At 37.2% G+C, this 21524-nt stretch overlaps 1 protein-coding gene across 1 annotated transcript in view; it reads right to left on the bottom strand.

Moving 5' to 3' along the window:
* Positions 1 to 21524, bottom strand: part of ADAM28 (ADAM metallopeptidase domain 28) — a 67729-nt gene that overhangs the window by 21991 nt on the left and 24214 nt on the right. Inside the window, exons 11-15 of the mRNA XM_087437251.1 lie at positions 20769 to 20938; positions 17841 to 17925; positions 4172 to 4302; positions 3132 to 3309; positions 1693 to 1782 (exon numbers count right to left, since the gene is read on the bottom strand). Of these exons, the coding sequence (XP_087293377.1) occupies positions 1693 to 1782; positions 3132 to 3309; positions 4172 to 4302; positions 17841 to 17925; positions 20769 to 20938 (654 nt within the window). The remainder of the gene's footprint in view (positions 1 to 1692; positions 1783 to 3131; positions 3310 to 4171; positions 4303 to 17840; positions 17926 to 20768; positions 20939 to 21524) is intronic.

Raw genomic sequence — 21524 nt, 5'->3', positions numbered from 1 at the left:
AGGGAGAAATAACCAAACATTTACCTGATGCATTAACTCCCTTGCACTCTATTACTTTAAATCTCGCTCTTATTTCCTCAGAGAAACCTTACTAAAACAAAGTCTGCCATTCACATGAATCTGCAGAGGTCTGTCTGCACACTGGAAGCATATCTTTTCCTAGTTGAAGCAAGGAGGTATGCTCTCATGTCATCAAAAAACTTTCAGTATCTTTATGCTGGCAACAGAATAAAATCCTAATTTTAATTGGAGTATATGAGACCCTCCAATTTCAACCCCCACTGCTCCAGCCAGACTAGCTTTCTTTCCAGCTGTCACACAAACCATGCTTATACCTTCTGTTCTGTCTTTGTTCTTTCTCTCAGCCTCCCCATTTGGAAATTTTTTCTCTGTCTACTTATCTAAAATCTACACACTACTTTCCAGACTAGTGAAAGCCTCATTGTGCATGAAAGCTCCCCTGACTTCTTCAATGCAAATCGCAGTTCCTCTTTTCTACATGTGGTGGGGAAAGAGCTCTGAATTCAAATTTGGAAGATGTGGGTCTGAATCTTAGCTCTGCCAGTGCTTGAGTGTGTAACCTTAGAAAATGGATTGAATCTCGCTGAAAATCCACTTCTCCATCTAGTATCTACTTTACAAGGTCAGTATGAAAATTAAGTAAAAATATATGTGGAAAGTATTATACAAAAGGCATATATCATTATAATGTCTACCCGGGCATTTAATCTTGCATTATATTTTCCTCTGTTTCGGGTGTGTATATCATTGCCCTAAGGAAATCACAAGTTCTTGCAGGTCAAGACTACTTTTTTTAATCTCCCATAAGCTCTAACAAATAGCACTTAATAAACACTTGTTGAATACTACCTAAGTTCTCAAATTTTCTTCCTTTTGGCCTCCTTTATTTCTTTCTTCTTCTTCTGACATTAAAAAAAAATCTATTCCAAATGCTAGCTTTAACTGGTGTGCAATCTACACCTTCATTCTACAAATGGTTATTGAGCATATAAAATGTATGCAATTCTGTGCTGAGGATGAATCAGTCCCCTGCCCTTAGGAGTCAATCTAAGGAGACAGACACATAAACAAATAACCATAATGTAAATTCTATGCAACAATAGTATGTAAAATGCTAAACTCTATCTTGAAGAGAAAGTCAAAAAAGCCCCACAAAGACAATGACGCGGCATCCTCATTCATGTCTTTTTTCTAAGAATCTCACCCTAAAGTAACTTCAAAGGTTGAAGATAGGGAAGCCTCCAAATTATTCAAAATAAAAGCTTTTCCACTGAACCCATTGTTAAAGGAATATGCAAACAATTATGAGATTTGGTCCAGGAAGGCCGTGTAGCATCAGAAGCAGCGGCGGGTAGGAGTAACCAGCACCATGTTTGGAACTGGTCATGTTTGGAGTTTGCCATTTAACGGCTCTAGTATTTTGCACATTTGCTGTTCTGAGCCTCCCTCAAAAGCAAAATGAGATAATAATATCTTCCTCACAGGGTTGTTGGAGGATCAAATAGCCCATGTTTGTAAAGCACTCAATGCGGCCTTCATAAATGGTAGGTAGCATTATTTTATAGACAGAAAAGTATTGCTTTTCCTATTTCGTTTAACATAATCCCTGATAGTAGAGAAAAAATAAAGAGTAATCATAATTATTAAGAGAGAATACAATAACAACCTTACCTGGCATTTTTCACAGCATTCTCCTGATGCGCATTGAGAACTTGTTTTGATTTTACATGTTTTTGCATCACAGCAAATGTTGGTACATTCCTAAGAAACACCAGAAACAAATGCAAAGGCTGGATGACTCTTTGGTCCCATTTCAGCACAATTCATAACATACTCATCACACAGACCGTATTTTGGTATAGTCTGAAAATAATTTTCAAAAAAATAAAAGATAACAAAGCTTAACATCAGAAAAATTGAGATTTTGGAACACCTAGTGGTTTATTGTTCATTTGAATTCTATTTACACCTTATTTTTTCAATTTAAATATCTTTAATTTCCCCAGTCTCCTATAGCAATAATGAAAATTATCTATTTTTGGTAAAATACGAGAGAAAATAAAAGGAAAAGGACAATTAAAAAAATAAAATTCATCTAAATAGTTAAAGAATGTAATTAGTTCCACTGATTAGTTTTGACACCCATTCAGCAATAATTTTAATCTCTAGAAGATGTAATGAAAATCTCAAAATATAGTTATTTATCCAATTTTGACATTTAATTCAAGTCTCCACAAAGCAATATACTTTGTTTTGCTCTCTCCACCATCTGTCTGAGAAATCAGCCACGTGCACACGGTGTTGGAGAAAGTCATCCCTCGGAAACGTCTCCCTCTACCCATTTAGATTCCTGAAGAGGAGTGATATATGCAGAGTTACAACTTTTTAAGGTTAAAACTCTTGCCCTATTTCAAATATAAACATCAAATTTGGGAAAGATTACTCTTTCTCATGGAATGAATAACTTTGTAATCCTATTTTGAAGTTACTGAAATGCCGACCCTCTGAGAGCTTGATGTAGTATTCATATTAAGTGTTACTAGATTGGAGGCAAAGGCCCATTCAGAATCCTGGCTGTCCTGTGGACAGGCGGGTATCAGGGCAGGCACTTCTCATGGTAACAACTCCTAAGTCGCACGGAGATGAACTCAATCCCAGTGCAGGTTGGCTCTGGGATTCCTGAAACAAAACACACCCGAATCCAGGTCTTCGCTCTTCCATATACCAGCTGGGGGACCTTGGGTGAGCTAGTCACACTCTGAGCACTGTCACAGCCCTGTGCCCGGTGCAGCTGCTCAGTAAGTCACAGGCACAGACGAAACCTGAAGCATTTCTGCCAGAAAGAGAAAGATGAGGAAACAAAGCCCAAGGTGGAGAATGGTACTTAAACGGAGGATAAGGAAGCAACCCACAGAAGGAGATTAGGCTGGTCTGTTAAGCGGCGTAGTGTTTGCTGTTAGAAAGGCTGGCCTGACAAATCTCTACAAACGAATGTGCACAAAATTACAACAAATATGCAATATTATAGTGAACCACAGTGTATAATTGAATGGTTATCTTCTTAGCAATTGAAAAACAGACGAGGTCATTTTAGAAAGTGCATGTAGTACCTCGGGAGTCCCGCAGTCACAGTCCTCTCCCATTTCCACCAATTGGTTCCCACAGATCGGGGTGGAGATGATATCTGTAGGCAGTGGAGCATTAAAGAGGCACTTTGATAATTTGTCCTCAAAGAACTTGTCATAGCTCACACGGCTGCAGGAACTGAAGTCCGTAGGGATGTAGAAACTGAGAAGACAAGAAAAAAGAAAATAGAACACAGTCACGCTGAGCATGTAGGGGCCATATCAGACATATACCCCAAACCTGCCCCCAAAGATCAAATCCAAACCACTGACCAACTGCTAAATCATGAGCCCATGTGTGTGCCGGAATTAGCCCAGGTGAGTGGACACAGACTCCTCCAGCTTAATGGGCAAATATGGTCATATCTCAAAGTGAAGCATGCAGGCTGCTGTTAATAAAACAAAAGTGTTTCTGACTTATCCAGATAATATTTTTCAGCCTTGGGTCATTTTGGTTGTAAGGTCCTAAAGGCAGTAAAATCATATTTATTCATGTGCCTAAGAATTCATTTTACTGCAGAGGAATTCCTATTGACAGAACTTCTTAATTCTACAAATAAAAATGGGGTTTAAAAATGCAGTAATACCTGGGAGAGATAATATAAGACATATAGTTGGCATATGCAGCCGTACGCTATTTGTGCAAGGGCGTAGGAGACTAACCCTCGCTTGAGTGAGCTGGGAGGGAGAAGTAGAGAAAAGGAAATCAATCTTTAAAAAGGACTGTGGGGTTTTTAAACATAAAATTCCCTAGCAATTTTGCCTAAAGCAAGGCAGGAATGTGTAATCTCTTTTCAGAGACTCTCTCTTCGTCCTCCTGTGAGAACTTTCTTCTTTTATTAGATTTTTCTCCTAGAACTTTTCCCCTACCACTACCCAATCTGAGTTCATTGAAAATTTGATAAATGCTAATGATTTTCTGAAACCAGTCTTGTGTAGAAAGGGTAAGTATAAAATGACATAAAAGAGCCAGCCCAGAGTGAACCAAAAACAGGGATAAATAGCATCTTCCCGGACAGCCTCACCTCAGTGCTTTGTCCATCACACATACCGTAGAAGGGCACTTGCAAACGTAGGAGTCATGAAACATTCCAAAGTTATGGCCCATCTCATGGGCCATTGTCCCTGCAACTCTAATCACGTTGTCACTGTGGTCCTAAGGATGAGAGTAGGGAAACAGAGCCTCTGGTTTGCAAAGTAAATTATCACTCAGGCTATAATTAATTTTTTTTTTTTTTGTGAGGAAGATCTGCCCTGAGCTAACATCTGCCAATCCTCCTCTTTTTGCTGAGGAAGGCTGGCCCTGGGCTAACATCTGTGCCCATCTTCCTCCACTTTATATGGGATGCTGCCACAGCATGGCTTGACAAGTGGTGCCTTGGTGCGCGCCCGGGATCTGAACCCGGGCTGTCAGCAGCAGAGTGCACGCACTTAACTGCTATGCCACGGGGCTGACCCTATAATTAAATATTTTTACTGTAGCCAAGTGGAGTACAGAGACTGATTTTAGCTTCAGCCTTCTCATCCTACTCTTTCCCCCTTCCTCTCCCCCTGCCTTTCTCTGTCTCTCTGTCTCTCTCTGTCTGTCTCTCTCTCTCACATACACACACACCTTTGGTACTGAATGCCCATCACAGGGTATATTGCCTACTCATTGTTGTTGTGAATGGGTTTCTATAGTGAGGAAAATTTCTGTGGTTTACCGCCATGAGAGATAACGGCAAACTTTCTTCAACAATGATAAGGAATCAGAAAATTTTTTTTAACTGATTTAGCTCTCTCCCTCATGGCTTGCTTTTTAATACTTTCTAATTTAATTGGAGGTCTTTGCTGCGTTTAGCTAATAGAGACCTAAACTGCTCATTAACCTAGAACTTTAGTACCACTGTTATCTTTTTCAATTCTATTATTGCTAAGACTAGACATCAGTCAATTCCAGACTTGCCCCATCGCATGAGGTCCAGCCAATAGCCAACTTCATTACCAGATTCTTTCTGATTAGAGGTGCTGGACTGGGGCTCCAAGTTACCCAGGAGGAATAAAAAAACACTAGAGAATATCTTCTGGTTGTAATTTCCAACTGTGGATACAAGAATCTGCCAATAACACCCACCCACAGAAATCAGATTCCCTTATCCACTTGATTTCAAAGAACCAAATCAAGAGCTTCATAAGGAACAGTATAAGACTGGCAAACAAGGAACACCTGTGTAAGATGGGAAGTTATACTACCATTCATGATATTATTTCATCCTGTTGAGATGAACCTGGTAAACCTTGCCATCTAGTAAGATGGCGTTCTTCAAGTGGGGACAAAAGGAAACAAAAATTTTAAGAAAAATGGAAATGTGTTTAAATAGAGACTTTCCAGACTGCCTTATTTGAGATTCCTTCAAATTTAAGGTATCTTCTTTTAAACAGTTATTTTCCTAACTTAAATGTTTTATCTCCTGAAATGACCTCCATTTGCTCTTCTCTTATATATTAACTATTATTTTTATATTATTAACTATTATTATTAACTATTGCTTTAAGTAAGCTAGTTTCTCCTCCGATTTCATGGTAAGTTCTTTCAAGATAGAAAATATATATTTTACTTCCTTTGTTCATCCCATGAACCCTATCACAAACCCATCATAAGATGTATTGGAGATATATATATATACATATATATATATATATATATATATATATATATATATTCATTCCACTTCTACCTAGGATGTAGAAAGAATATTATTCTTGCACTAACAACAAGGAAAAGCCAGATAAATTTGAACAATTATAATTCTTTTTAATCCCTATGTCAGTTGGAGTTGCAGGTCATCCAAAGAGCCTGAAAAATAAGGACAGACAGGGTTTCCCAAGGACAGACAGGCCCTCCCAAGGACAGACAGGCCCTCCCAAGGACAGACAGGCCCCTCCCAAGGACAGACGGGACATGAGAACTGGCTTATCTATGACAGAGCATGGAGGAGAAGATGCTAGGTATCCTACAAGTGGGGAAGGGTAATTCAGTTAACTTTTTAAATAAATTGCTAAAGGCTGAGTATGGGCCAGTGCAGGAGTATAGAATCCACAGCACCTCAGAAACAAGGGGGCCTTGCACACGCTCATAGGCTCTTCTCCCCAGACCTCCTCCAGGAGCTCATGACAGACACTGGGGGCCAGGTAATAGAACGGAATGAACCTCCCTTGGTGGAGCAGGCCAGAAGGAGTGAAGTAGCAGCTGCTGCAGGAAAACAAGGCACGAAGCCAGACCCAGACCCTTCTCCTCTAAGGAACAGAAGCCTTAAGCCACTAGGGGGAGAAGTAGCAATCCCTAACAACCTAAGGCAGAACCAAAGACCCCTTATGGCTAGAGGATAAGTTTAAAATGCACACACACACACACACAGACACACATGCACACACACAATCACAAAAACCTCTACTCCTGAGAGAGGGGCGGACAAAAATCCTGAGCCCAGGATCCTGTATTAATATCAGTTGAGGTTTCCTCCCACTGAGGGAGGGCCAGGAAACTCTCTTCCGCAAAAAACCTGCAAAAGATAGAAAGCAGAGTTTTGCCGCTGTGGGAAGGATGGGCAGGGTTGCTAAGAGAGCTTCACTCCTGAGACCCAGGGCCTGCCTAAGACTGAAATTGGACAAAGTCAGAAGAGAACACTCACCCTGTCCCCCACCATCAGATTGTAGAAAGTTGGAAAGGGTATTGCTCCCAAACTTACAATAAATAAAGACACTGGATGATAGTCAGATTCATAATTTTCTAGAACTCATCCTAGACCTGAGGTCACAAGGCAAGAAACAAAACTAAAATCTAAACAAAGATAGGCTGGCACCTACTGGGAGAGCCAGGATATGAATATTGTTTACCTGGGAAGACACTATCAAATGCCACTAATAACTCATATAAAAAAATTTAAAATCAATGAAGGCAGAGTGTGGTACAGCAAGAGAATATACAAAATGTGAGGGCTTCAGACATGAGGGGAATTCCTGCCTACTCACAGGTTTTTCTCCACACGACCCTCACCAAGTGAGAGATCTGAGGAGGCCGCCCTCACGGTATGGGCTTGCGGGAGGGGACAGCAGCAGAAAAGGCATGAAACCCCTCCAGGCTCCTTCTCTCCATCTCTGCTAGCGGACAGACATGACCAGGACTAGAGCAAGGCCAGCAAGGCCAGTGCCTCACTCTAGTCCTAGCCCTAAACCAAGGCCTTGAACTCCTGAGGAAAAAGGCAACAAAGTCTGTTCCCTCAGGGCAATGGTGAAGTCTCAGTGCAACTATGAAAAAGGAACAGGAAGGAAAAAAACCTCTACCACTGGAGGGATGGGGAAGGAAGGGCAGGAATACATGCTGGGCCACATCATTAGAGGTTTCCGCCATCTGGTAGTGGAGCAGGATCACTAGAAGAACCCGAGACACTAGGGGACATAGGACTTGCCTAAGACTGAGATTTAATGAGAACAAAAGAGAATGCCTTCTTCCAACCAAAAGTGTAACAATCATCCAGTAAAAAGTAACAACCTATTGGTGGAAGAGGGGGAAGAGCGTAAAGAGACCCTCTGTGAGGTACAGTAAAGACCTAAACATGAGTGTGGAGCACACATTGAGAAGAACTTTGGCAAACCAGCCTTTACCCCAAACACAAAATAATGTGAGAGAAATTTAAAAGCTGTGATGTACTGAGGGTAGCCATAGCAACAAAAGACATCCCAAACCCAACTCAACTCCTGCTAGATTGACTCAAAGCCTCACACCAAAGGCCTAGTAGAAGGAAAGAAGTGAGCATTTCCAGACAAGAGAAAATTTATTTAAGACTAGTGTCTTTCACAAGATGTTCTGGCTTTCAACAAAAATTATTAAGGCATCCAAAAAAGAAGGGAAAAACAATGCCCTGCCAATCAACAGAACCAGGCTAATATATGACACAGATGTCTGAACTGTCAGCCAGGTGATTTAAAATAACTATTATTAATATGTTAAAAGCTCTAGTGGAAAAGATAAATAGCGTGCAAGACTGCATGGGAAATTTCAGCAGAGCTGGACACCATAAGAAAGAATCAAATGTAAATGCTAGAAATGAAAAAGACAGTAACAGAGATGAATAATGCCTTCAATAAGCTTAACTGTAAATCCAGAAGAGCTGAGAAAAAAATCAGGGGACTTAATAGTTCAACAGAAATTACCCAAATGGAAACACAAATGAAAAAAGGATAAAAAGGGGAGAAAAAAGCCCAAATGAACAGAACAGAGCATACTAGTTTTGTAGGGCAATATAGAATGGTCATACACGTATGTAATTGGAATGCCAGAAAGAGAAAGGCTGAGAATGGAACAGAAGAAATATTAAAAAAAAAATAACGGCCCAGAATTTTCCAACATTAACCACAGATAACAAGCCTAGGCCCAAGAAGATCAAAGAACACTAAGTAGGATAAATTACCCCTCCCTCAGGAAAAAAACACTTAGTTATAACATAGTTATAATCAAATTTAAGAAAATTAAAGACGAAAGGAAAATCTTGAAGTAAAGAAAAAAAAAAAAACAGACCCGAAGATGAAGTTTACAGCAGACTTCTCATCAGGAACCTGGCAAAGCCAACAGATAATGGAGTGAAATTATTAAAAATGAAAGAGAAACACTATCAACTCAGAATTATAAACCCAGCAAAAATATGTACAAACATGAAAGAAAGATAAAGTCATTTTCTGAAAAAAAAAAAAAAAAAGCTGAAAGAATTCATTGACAGAAGACCTGTATTATAAGAAATATTTTAAAAAATCCTTCTGGGAGAAAAAAAGTATTATACCAGATAGAAACTTGTATCTATACAAAGAAATGAAGGGCATTGGGAACACAATAAAAGTAAGCATAGGTAAAGATAGATGAACATAAAATTAATTTTTTCTCATTCTAAATTGCACTGAAAGATGACTGTCTAAAGAAAAATTAGTAACAATGCATTGTGTATTTACAGTGCATGTGAAGTTAAATGTATGATAACAATAGCACAAAGGATAGAAGGGAGTAATTAGAGGTGTACTCTTGTAAAGTCCTTATACTACACGTAAAGCAGTTTAATATCATATCAAGGTAAACCAGACAAGCAGAGAAGCAGAGATATATAATAAATCCCAGGGCAACCATTAAAAATAAACAAACAAACAGAGATATCAATAAAAAGATAATAATGGAGATAAAAGAATTTTTTTGTTTTAAATATTCAATTAATCCTAAAGAAGGCAGAAAAAAATAGAATAGAAATTGGAATAGAAAATGTCTAGCAAGACAGAAAATTTAGTCCTACAATATCAATTATATGACATATATGTGATTTAAATATACCAAACAAAAGACAGAGATGGTCAGATTAGATAAAAAGTGAAAGTCAAGTATATACTGTCTATTAGAAACCTTCTTTAACTGTAAAGAAATACATAGGCTAGAAATAAAAGTAAGGAAAAAGTTGCATCAAGAAAATTTTAGCCCCCAAATGTTGGAGTGACTATATTGATATCAGGCAAACTAGACTTCATAACAGGAATATTACAGGGAAAAAAAGGAACATGAAATGATAAATGGATCAATTCTCCAAAACGACAAGACACCTTTATGTGTGTATTCACTTAACAACAGAGTTTCAAAATACATGAAGTGAAAACTTATAGAACTGAAAGAAGAAAGACAAATCTACCCTTATCCTTGGATACTTAAACACACTCTCTCCATAAATGATTCAAAAGAACTGAACAACATGGTAAGTCAACCTGACATAATTGACAATTACAATAACAACAGCAGAAGACACTCCTTTTCAAGTTCATATAGAGTATTGATCAAGAAAAAAACCTCAAAAAAATTTAAAAATACCAAAATTCAAAGAAGTATGTTCCCAAACTGTTATGAACTGAATTGTGCCACCCTCCCATTCATATGTTGAAGCCCTAACCCCCAATACGACTGTATTTGGAGACAGGGCCTCTAAAGGGGTAATTAGGGTTAAATGAGGTCATAAAATGGGGCCCTAATCCAATAAGATTGGTGTCTTTATGAGAAGAGGAAGCATCACTAGCAGTACATACGCAGAGAAGAAAGGCCATGTGAGGACACAGCAAAAAGTTGGTCATTCTCCAAAAATGAACTCTCTGCACAGCACACCAGAACACCTGAGAGATTCATACAACTATACACCTGAAAGTGGGTGGACTGGACCTCCAGGAGGCAGTGGAACCAGGGGAGCAGCACCCTCCTACTCCAGCACCCCAGTGGTGGCAATCCAAAGAAGGATACCCCCAGCAGTGGCAGCAGTGCTCTGACCTGAGGTTTCAAAAAGCACATTGGAGCTGGAGACCAGAGGCTGCAGGAGCAGCAGTGGCACTCATGGCTCAGCCCCTACCCCTCCTCCAGCAGTGGCAGGTGACACCTGTGATCTGAGGTTTTAGGAGCCACAGAAGTACCTGTGACCCAGTCCCCAGTGGTGGCAACCCTGACACTGGCCCTAACAGCAGCAGGGGCTGCATATAAGACCTTGGGTCCCTGGCAGTGGCTCTGACACCTGTGAACCCAGCACCTCCAGCAGTGATGCTGCCAGCATCCCCAGCTAACCTGGGAGCAGCAGGACAATAGCACCCAATCCCATGGAAAGCCCACAGAGAGCCAGTGGGGAGACACAAGAGTCAGGCAACCTTGGAAGCAGCAGAGATGCTCACAGCCTGGTGATCCCAGTAATGACACCTGAGACTGCAATGACATCATAAGCAGCAAAGCACCAGCAAGCTTGGAGGCACAAACAGCACAATGAGGGCACTGATGACGCCTCTGGCAGAGGCAGAGGAGGGTGGAAAGTGCAGGCTCTCAAATGCAGCCAAAAGCAGCTCAGAATCAAATTAACCAAAACCTCACCCAAATAAGAAAGGCATTTACTACCACAAATGAGCTGGCAGAGGATTAACTTATCAATCACCATGAAGAACTGCAGTAACATGGTAGAACAGAAAGAAGATGACAACTTTCCAGAAACCAAACTTGAAGTCACAGAAGATTGTGATATAACTTATAGAGAATTCAAAATAGCTGTAATGAAGAAACTCAATGAGTTGCCAGAAAACTCAGAAAGACAGTTCAATGAGCTCAGGAATAAAATTAATGAACAGAAGGAGTACTTCACCAAAGAGATTGAAACTCTTAAAAAACACAAACAGAAATTCTGGAAATGAAGAACACAACTAATGAGATAAAAACGTAAAGTAGAAAGCATTGGAAATAGAGCAGACCATATGGAAGAGAGAATTAGTGAGCTCAAAGACAGAAATCTAGAAACGATTCAGGTGGAAGAGGAGAGAGAACTCAGATTTTTAAAAAATAAAGAAATTCTATGAGAAATATCAGATTCATTTAGGAAAAATAGCTTAAGGATAGTGGATAACTCAGAAGAAGAAGAAGAGAGAGAAAAGAGCAGAGAGTTTATTGAAAGAAATAATAGCTGAGAATTTCCCAAACCTGAGGAAGTAACTGGATAAACAAGTACATGAAACTAACAGAACTCCTAATTATCTCAATGCAAAAAGACCTTCTCCACATTATATTAAAAACTGTGAAAAGTCAATGACAAAAAGACTATTAAGGGCAGCCAGAGAGAAGAAAATAACTTACAAAGGAACCCCATCAGGGTATTAGAAGATTTCTCTGCAAAAACTCTACAGGCTGGCAGAGAGAGGAATGATATATTCAAGGTATTGACAGACAAAAACACGAATACTCTATCCAGCAAAGTTACCCTTCGCATATGAAGAATAAATAAAGGCTTTCCCAGACAAACAAAAGCTGAGGGAGTTCATTGCCACCAGACTTGCCTTACAAAAAATGTTGAAAGGAGCCCTCCTACCTGAAACAGAAAGGCAAAGGTTTACAAAGCTTTGAGCAAGGTGAAAAATAGACAGACAGAATCAGAAAACTGCAGCTCAAGGTCAGAATGGGTTAGTAAACAGTTAATTATAACATGAAGGCTAAGGGGAAAGAAAGCATCAAACATAACTATCACCACTTCAATTTGGTAACAAACTCACAATACTAAAAATGGATAATTTGTGACAACAAAAATATAAAAGGGGAAGAAGAAAAGGACAGAACCTGCATAGGCTAATGGAGATAAGACACTATCAGCACAAAAAGGACTATCTCATTTATGAGATAATTTATACAAACCTCATGATAACCACAAAACAAAAATTCAGAGCAGAGTCATGAAACATAAAAAAAAAGAGGAAATTGAGAAAAACCTCACAAAATCCATCAAACTGAAGTGGCAGACAGAAATGCAAAGAAAAAGAAACAATGGAAATATAGAACAAACAGAAAACAAAAGACAAAATGGCAGTATTAAACCTTCATATATCAATAATCACTCTGAATGTAAATGGATTGAATTCACCAATCATCAAGACACAGAATGGCTGGATCAATTAAAAAACAAGACCCAACAATATGTGCTGCCTCCGTGAGACCAATCTCAGCTATAAGGACAAATATGGGCTCAGACTGAAGGGACGGAAGATGATACTCCAAGCAAATGGCAACCAAATGTAAGTGGGTGTGGCCATACTTATATCAGACAAATAGACTTCAAGCCAATATAGGTAACAAGAGAGAAAGATGGAGATTATATAATGATAAAAGGGACATTCCACCAAGAAGATATAACACTTATTAATATATATGCACCTAACATAGGAGCACTGAAGTATATAAAGCAACCATTAACAGACCTAAAGGGAGAAACTGCCAGCAACAAAATAATAGCAGGAAACTTTAATGCCCCACTAACATCAATGGATAGATCATCCAGACAGAGAGTAACAAGGAAACATTGGCCTTAAATACAACACTAGATCAGATGGACTTAACAGATACATATAGAACATTCCATCCAAAAGCAGTGGAATACACATTCTTTTCAAGTGCACATGGGACTTTCTCAAAGATAGACTGTATGTCAGGAAACAAAACAAGTCTCAACAAATTTAAGAAAATTGAAATCATATCAAGCATCTTTTCCATCCACAAGGGTATGAAACTAGAAATCAACCACAAGCAAACAGCTAGATAAGTCACAGAACATGTGCAGACTAAACAACATGCTACTGAACAACTATTGGATCAATGGAGAAATCAAAGGAGAAATAAAAAAAATATCTGGAGACAAAGGAAAATAAAAATGCAACATACCAAAACTTATGGGATGCAGCACAAGTAGTACTAACAGGGAAGCATATAGCAATACAGGCTTACCTCAAAAAACAAGAAAAGTCTCAAATAAACAATCTAACAATATACCTAAAACAACTAGAAAAAGAAGACCAAATGAAGCCCAAAAGAAGACCAAAGTCAGTAAAAGGAAGGAATTAATAAAAGTCAGAGTGGAAACAAATGAAATAGAGACTAAAAAAATAGAAAATATCAATGGAAGTAAGAGCTGGTTCTTTGAAAAGACAAACAAAATTGAAAAATCCTTATTTAGACTAAATAAGAAAAAAAGCAAGAAGGCTCAAATAAATAAAATCATAAATGAAAGAGAAGAAATTACAACAGATACCACAGAAATATGAAGGATTATAAGATAATGCTATGGAAAGCTATAGGTCAACAAACCGGATAACCTAGAAGAAATGGATACATTCTTAGAATCATACAATCTTCCAAAATTGAATTAAGAAGAAATAGAGACTCTGAATATACCATTCACAAGTGACAGATTAAAACAGTAATCAAAAAACTCCCAAAAAACAAAAGTCCAGGACCAGACAGCTTCTCTGTTGAATTCTAGAATATGTAATACCTATCCTTCTTAAAGTCTTCCAAAAAATTCAAGAGGACGGGTTGCTTCCTAACTCATTTTACAGAGCCAACATTACCCTGATACCAAAACCAGACAAGGACAACACAAAAAAAGAAAATTACAATATTGCTGATGAATATAGATGCAAAAATCAAGAAAATATTAGCAAATCAAATAAAACAATACATTAAAAGGATCATACATCACAATCAAGTGGGATTTATTCCAGGGAAGCAGGGATGATTCAACATCTGCAAATCAATCAATGTGATACACCACATTAAGAAAATGAAGAATAAAAATCATGTGATCATCTCGATAGATGCAGAGACAGCATTTGACAAGATTCAACATTCATTTATGATAAAAACTCTGAATAAAATGGGTATAGAATAAAAGTACCTCAACATGATAAAGGCCATATATGACAGACCCACAGCCAAAATCAGACTCAATGGTAAAAAACTAAAAGCTATTCCTCTAAGAACAGGAACAAGGCAAGAATGCCTACTCTTGCCACTCTTATTTCAACATAGTACTGGAAGTCCAAGCCAGAACAATCAGATAAGAAAAAGAAATAAAAGGGATCCAAATTGGAAAGGAAGAAATAAAATTGTCACTACTTGTGAATGACATGATTCTATATAGAGAAAACCATAAAGAATCCACCAAAGAACTATTAGAACTTGTTAATAAATACAGTCAAGTTGCAGGGTGCAAAATCAACATTCAAAAATCAGTCACATTTCTATACACTAACAACAAATTAACAGAAAGAGAAATCAAGAATGCCATACTATTTACAATTACAACAAAAAATAAAATATCTAGGCATAAATTTAACCAAGGAGGTGAAAGACCTGTGCACTGAAAACTATAAGACATTTTTGAAAGAAATTAAAGAAGACATAAAGAAATGGAAAGATATTCTGTGCTCTTGGATTGAAAGAATAAACATAGCTAAAATGTTCATATTACCTAAAGCAATCTACAGATCCTAATCAGAATTCCGATGACATTTTTCACAGAAATAGAACAAAGAATCCTAAAATTTGTATGGAACGACAAAAGACCCCAAATAGCCAAAGCAATCCTGAGAAAAAAAGAAATCTGGAGGTATCACACTCTCTGATTTCAAAATATACTACAAAGCTATAGTAATAGTACTGGCAGAAAAACAGACACACAGATCAATGGAACAGAAGCGAGAGCCCAGAAATAAACACACATATCTGTGGACAGCTAATTTTCAACAAAGGAGCCAAGAACATACAATGGAGAAAAGAAAATCTCTTTAATAAACAGTGCTGGGAAAACTGGGCAGCCGCATGCAAAAGAATGAAAGTAGACCATTATCTTACACCATATACAAAAGTTAACTCAAAATGGATCAAAGACTTCAATGTAAGATCTGAAATCACAAAAATGCTAGAAGAAAACATAGGCAGTAGCTCTTTGACATCAGTCATAGTAGTATCTTTTTGATTACCATGTCTCATTAGGCAAAGGAAACAAAAGAAAAAAATAAACAAATGGGACTACATAAGACTAAAAAGTTTCTGCACAGCAAAGGAAACAATCAAAAAAACAAAAAAGACAACCCACCAACTGGGAGAAAATTTTTGCACATCACATATTTGATAAGAGGTTAATATCCAAAATGTATAAAGAACTCATATAACTCAGCAACAACAACAAAAACAACCTGAGCAAAAATTGGGCAGAGGATATGAACAGACATTTTTCCAAAGAAGATATACTGATGGCCAACAGGCACGTCAAAATATATTCAACATCACTAATTATTAGGGAAATGCAAATCAAAAGCACAATGAGATGTCACCTCATGCCCGTCAGAATGGCTTTTATTAAGAAGACAAGAAATAACAAGTGTTGCAGAGGATGTGGAGGAAACAGAACCCTTGCACACTGCTGCTGGTAGGAATGCAAACTGGTGCAGCCACTATGGAAAACAGTATGGAGATTTCTCAAAAAATTAAAAAATATAAATACCATATGATTCAGGTATTCCACTTCTGAGTATTTATCCAAAGAACATAAAAACACTAATTTGAAAAGATATATGCACCCCTATGTTCATTGCAGCATTATTCACAATAGTCGAGTCTTTGAAGCAACTTAAGTGCCCATCAATGGATGAATGGATAAAGAAGATGTGGTATATATATACAATGGAATATTACTCAGCCATAAAAAAGATGAAAGCACGCAATTGGCAACAACATGGATGGACCTTGAGGGTATTATGCTGAGCAAAATAAGTCAGAGAAAGACAATTATTGTATGACTTCACTCATATGTAGAAGACAAACAAACAAACACACAGATTCAGAGAACAGATTGGTGGTTACCAGAGGGGAAAGGAGTGGGAGGAGGACAAAAGGGGTAAAGGGGCACACGTGTATGATGAGAGACGGAAACTGGACTTTTGGTGGTGAACATGATGCAGTCTATATAAAAGTCGAAATATAATGATGTACACCTGAAATTTATATAATGTTATAAACCAATGTGACCTCAATAAAATTTTTAAAAAAAGGTAGTCATCTACAAGCCAAGGAGAGAGGCCTCAGGAGAATATAAACCTACTGACACCTTGATCTTGGATTTCCAGCTTCCAGAACTGTGAAAAAATAAATTTCTGTTGTTTAAGACACACAACCTGTGGTTTTTAGTTATGGCAGCCCTAGAAAACCAACACACAAACCATAACAGAATTAAACTACAAAATCAATAATAGAAATTATTACAATACACTTCTAAATAAATCATGAGTCAAAAAAGAAATCAAAACAGAGATGAGAAAATATTACTACTAAATGAAAATGAAAAAACACATATCCAAATATCTTGGATGCTACTAAAGCAGAACATAGTAGGAAATTTATAGCATTAAATGCTTATATTTGGAAAAAAAGAAAAGCCTCAAATTAACAATCTAAAATTATTCCTTAAGTAACTAGAAAAAAAAAAGAACAAATTAAATGCAGAAAAAGCAGAAGGAATTCAATAATCAAGATAAGAGCAGAAATCAATGAAATTAAAAGCAGGAAAACCATAAACAGCATGAATAAAGCAAAAGCTGTTTCTTTGAAATTAATAAAGTTGATAAACCCTTAGCCAGACTGACCATGAAAAAAAAGACACAAACTACTAATATTATAAATGAGAGAGGGGACATCATCACAAATCCTGCAGATATTAAAAGAATAATAAAGGAATATCATCAACAAATTAAATGAAATGGACAACTTTCCTTAAAGACACAAACTACCAAGGCTTATTCAAGAAAGGATAAAAAGAGATAAATAACCTGAATGTCCTGTATCTATTGAAGAAATTGAATTTGTAGTTAAAAACCTTTCTACAAAAAAATTGCCGGGCCCGTATGGTTTTACCAATGAATTGTACCACACATTTCAGGAAGGAATAATACCAATTTTACTCAAATATTCCAGAAAATTTGAGTGCGGAACATATCATTTTATGTGGCCAGGTTTACTCTGTTATTTACCCTAATAACAAATCTGAAAACCACCTTACAAGGAAAAAAACAACTATAGACTAATATCCCTTATGAATAAAGATGCAAAAATCCTCAAGACATGTTAACAGGTTGAATCCAGCAATATATGAAAAAGATAATACGTTATGACCATGCTGAGTTTATACTGGATATGCAAGATTGATTCAGCATTTGAAATTCAATCAATGTTATTTATCATGTTAACAGACTAAAGGAGAAAAACTATATGATCTTCTCAATAGATACAGGAAAAAGAGCATTTGACAGAATTGAACTGTAGAATCAATTGTTTATTTTCAAACAAACCTGGACAATGCCAACAGAATGATATGGAGAACACATTGTAGACATGAAAGCAAGGCCCACAGTTGTTCCAGAAAGTTCTGTTGCCCTGCAAGAAAGAAAGAAATTGATATAACAACTATGATTCTAAGCTGTGTTTTCTATAGACAATTCATCCAGAACTCTAAATAATTAGCAGAGAAACTCACATTATGAATCATCACTTAAACATTTCCTTCAGTTTTTGAATTTGCATGAAGGCATTTTTTTTATACAATAATTGTCATATCACTTAAATCCAAGCACCTGGATGTAATCACTTTTAATATTTTATATCTCTCATTCATAATCATTATATTTTTTATTGTGGAATTCATTCCTTTCAGGAGATAAAGGGGGATTTATTTCATCCTAATAAATGTTTTTGTTATATATGTATCTTATTTTGATATTAGTATTGTCACATATGCTTTGTTTTAATTTATATTTTCCTGTTATATGTTTTTATATGCATTTACTTTTGTTTTCCTTTAGAACTGTTTTAGTCATAGTAGGATTGGGAGTTTGGGCCCATTCTGAAAGTATTTGTGTTATTCAAGCATTTATATTATTGAAATATTTGTCCTATTGAAGAGAGATTTGAACAACTTGCATTTATTGACATAGATGATATGTTTTGTCTTTAGTAATTTTAATTTCCTTTTTTGGTTTTGTTCCATTTTGTTTTTCTTTCAATTTGCAATGACTGTATGTGCTTTCTTTGTTATTTTTCTTCTCCTATCTGTTCAAGATCCTGGCCCTGGTTTGTTTCTAGAAATTTGCAAAGTATGTATCATTTTTTGTGTGAGGAAGATCAGCCCTGAGCTAACATCCATGCCAATCCTCCTCTTTTTGCTGAGGAAGACTGGCGTTGAGCTAACATCCATGCCCATCTTCCTCCACTTTATATGGGACGCCACCACAGCATGGCCTGACAAGCAGTGCGTCGGTGCGCGCCGGGGATCTGAACCCGGGCCGCCAGCAGCAGGATGTGCGCACTTAACTGCTTAGGCCACAGGGCCAGCCCCAAGTATGCATCATTTTTTAAATTCCCTTAGTAGATGCATTTACGTAAAAAGTTGAACCTATCTTTTCCCACTTACCAACATCAAGAATGGAGAGTACTGATTTTGCCATACAAAATGAGGAAATTAAAGAACTCCCTCCTACTTTCCATTTCTTGTGTAGTTTTCAGATATCTGTTATTTTGAAATGACATTTGCATCGTACATGATATTTTAAAGATTTATGGAATTTGTATCCTCTTTTAGAATTATATTATAAAATTAGTTATATTTAAGTCTACATTTGTATGGGTTCAATTTTGAATACTAGGTCATTTATAAAAAATAAAATCTTCCCCCACCATGGAGTTATCTCTTTTGGTTCCTCTTCTTAGTGAATAGAGAATATTTGGACTCTAAGGTTCTCATCTGGTTATGTCTAGGTAAGGTATCTTCTGTTAATATTTGTCAGGTAAACGGTAAGACTTTGATTTTACAAGTGAAAGGACAATTATTTATTTCCATCAGATCTTTTCAGCGCTTTTACCTGTTTATTCTGGTCTGTTCAGGAAATCTACACTTGATATTGGATTGCCATTTTTTATCTATACATCTGTCATCTTGTCTATGATTTTTGTGTCTCTACCCTACTACTTCACAATATGGGAATACACTACAATTTGAGCATGGCTCTGGAGTTGAGTTACCTGACTACTTACCAGCTATGAGACCTTGGAAAATCACTAAACCTCTCCAAACAATGAGCTCTGTGCTGTGGTGGGCCCTCGAGTCTGGAACTCACCTTTCCGAATTAAGAAACTGTGGCAGCTACTCTTCAAAGATAACTGCCAATGAACCAGCCTTGCAGTATTCACACCCTGTGTAGTGCCTTCCCCTGAATCTGGATAGACCTATGACTTGCTCTTGAGCAACAGAATATACCAGAAATGACACTGTGATTTCAGAAGCTGAGTCATAACAAGCCTTGAAGCTTTCTCCTGAGCTTCTTAGAATCCTTTTTCTGGGGAAAGCTGGTGACCTTGTAAGAAGTCCAAAACCCTGAGACTGCCATGTCGGAGGAAGTGCACGGTAACTGCATGAAAAGCTGTATATACAGAGAGATGACCAACCAGCCCCCCTGCTCCAGCCACACCAGGCAAGGCACCAGACATATAAGTGAAGAGGATTTATTTTACGTCAGGAAGTTGTGGGCTGATGTGTTCTACAGTAATAGACAACCAGCACAGAATGTTAATTAATTCTGACAACACTTAGTCCATTTATTTCCCATGACACCACTGTTTTCTTAGGAAGTGAAACTCAAGTAATTTTAAGTCACTCCTTGCTGCTTCCCTCTACTTGATTCCAGCTGCAAACTATCCAGCAGAATTTTCTTGATTCCTTTGGGGTATATGGTCAGCAGTCTTGTGTAATTTACAGCCATTAGATTTATTTCCCCTGTTTTTTTCTTTTAATTAGTCATGTCAGCAGGATGGTAGAGGTGTGGGATTGGAATATAATATTCAATTTTCCTTCTATCCTAGAAGTTTGTCCTGACTAGTGCTTAAAGCTAATTAGTTCTTTTAAAACATTGAATCTAAATTCCTCTTGCCTTTATCTAAACCTGTCTTTCCTTTCTGTATACCCAATCAAAACAGACAAACCTCTTATGAATCATTGCTAAATTATTAGCTTTTCTTTAAAAAAAAGAAAAAGAAAAACTTGAATCAAAAGCAGGAGCATATTCAACATAAGATCCGAATGACTAATTTTTAAACTTTTCACCCCCATGTGTAAACCACTTTCTCTGACCCTGTACCCTGAAACACCTACCACTTGCTTTGCCAAGACTCTGAAAGTTTCTATGTTAAATACCACTTAATTTACAAAGGAAAAAATCTATACATACGTGATTAACTGAGCAACATCATGATGCTTTCTTCTTGGGAGGACATTCCCCCTCCATTTAGAAAAATTTTCCAAGGTGGAGCTTGCATTTGGGGTTATCTTTATCTTATCCTCATCATTCCAGATTTCTATTCCAACTAAGGCCACGTGAGTATTGAGCTTTTTATAAAGCTGTCCAAAGAGAATAAATGGCAAAGCAACAATTCATGATGGTGATATTGTCTTGTAATATTTTCAGTGTACTTTAGATTTTCAAATTTATTTATAACAACACTGTAAAAACCTTATTTCCAAATATACTTGTGAAACGGAAGTTACCATCTCTTTTTGCACGTGCTAGCATCCTCATTCTTAGGCAAAGCAGACATCCTTAGATATTTCAGGTCTATAAACATTTCTGGAGCAAAGATCCTATTGGAACAGACTTTTTCTACTTGCAACTTTAAGAAATATTATAATTTTCTGTTAGTAGTTCATAACTATGACTTTAGTTGAAGAGTATGTACTCAAACACCTTGTAGCATTCTCCGAGTCATAATATTTCAGAATTAGCTGGGTTGACTGAGCGCTGGTTTGGACATTAGAAAAGGAACATGCCACATGAAAAAGTCCTGCTTCTGTGAATCGCAGTAAAGTAAGTGTTCCTCTAATTCTTAAACCTAGACAGAACCAAATAACCTACAATACATATAGGGTCACCTTAAGAAATGACAAGTTAAGCTTATGAGACAATACACTTACTCTCAAGATAAAAGCT

Source organism: Ceratotherium simum, chromosome 12 (genome assembly GCF_057802395.1).
Source record: "Ceratotherium simum simum isolate JZ-2026a chromosome 12, ASM5780239v1, whole genome shotgun sequence".
Lineage (NCBI taxonomy): Eukaryota > Metazoa > Chordata > Mammalia > Perissodactyla > Rhinocerotidae > Ceratotherium > Ceratotherium simum.
This window is presented reverse-complemented; position numbering and strand designations above follow the sequence as displayed.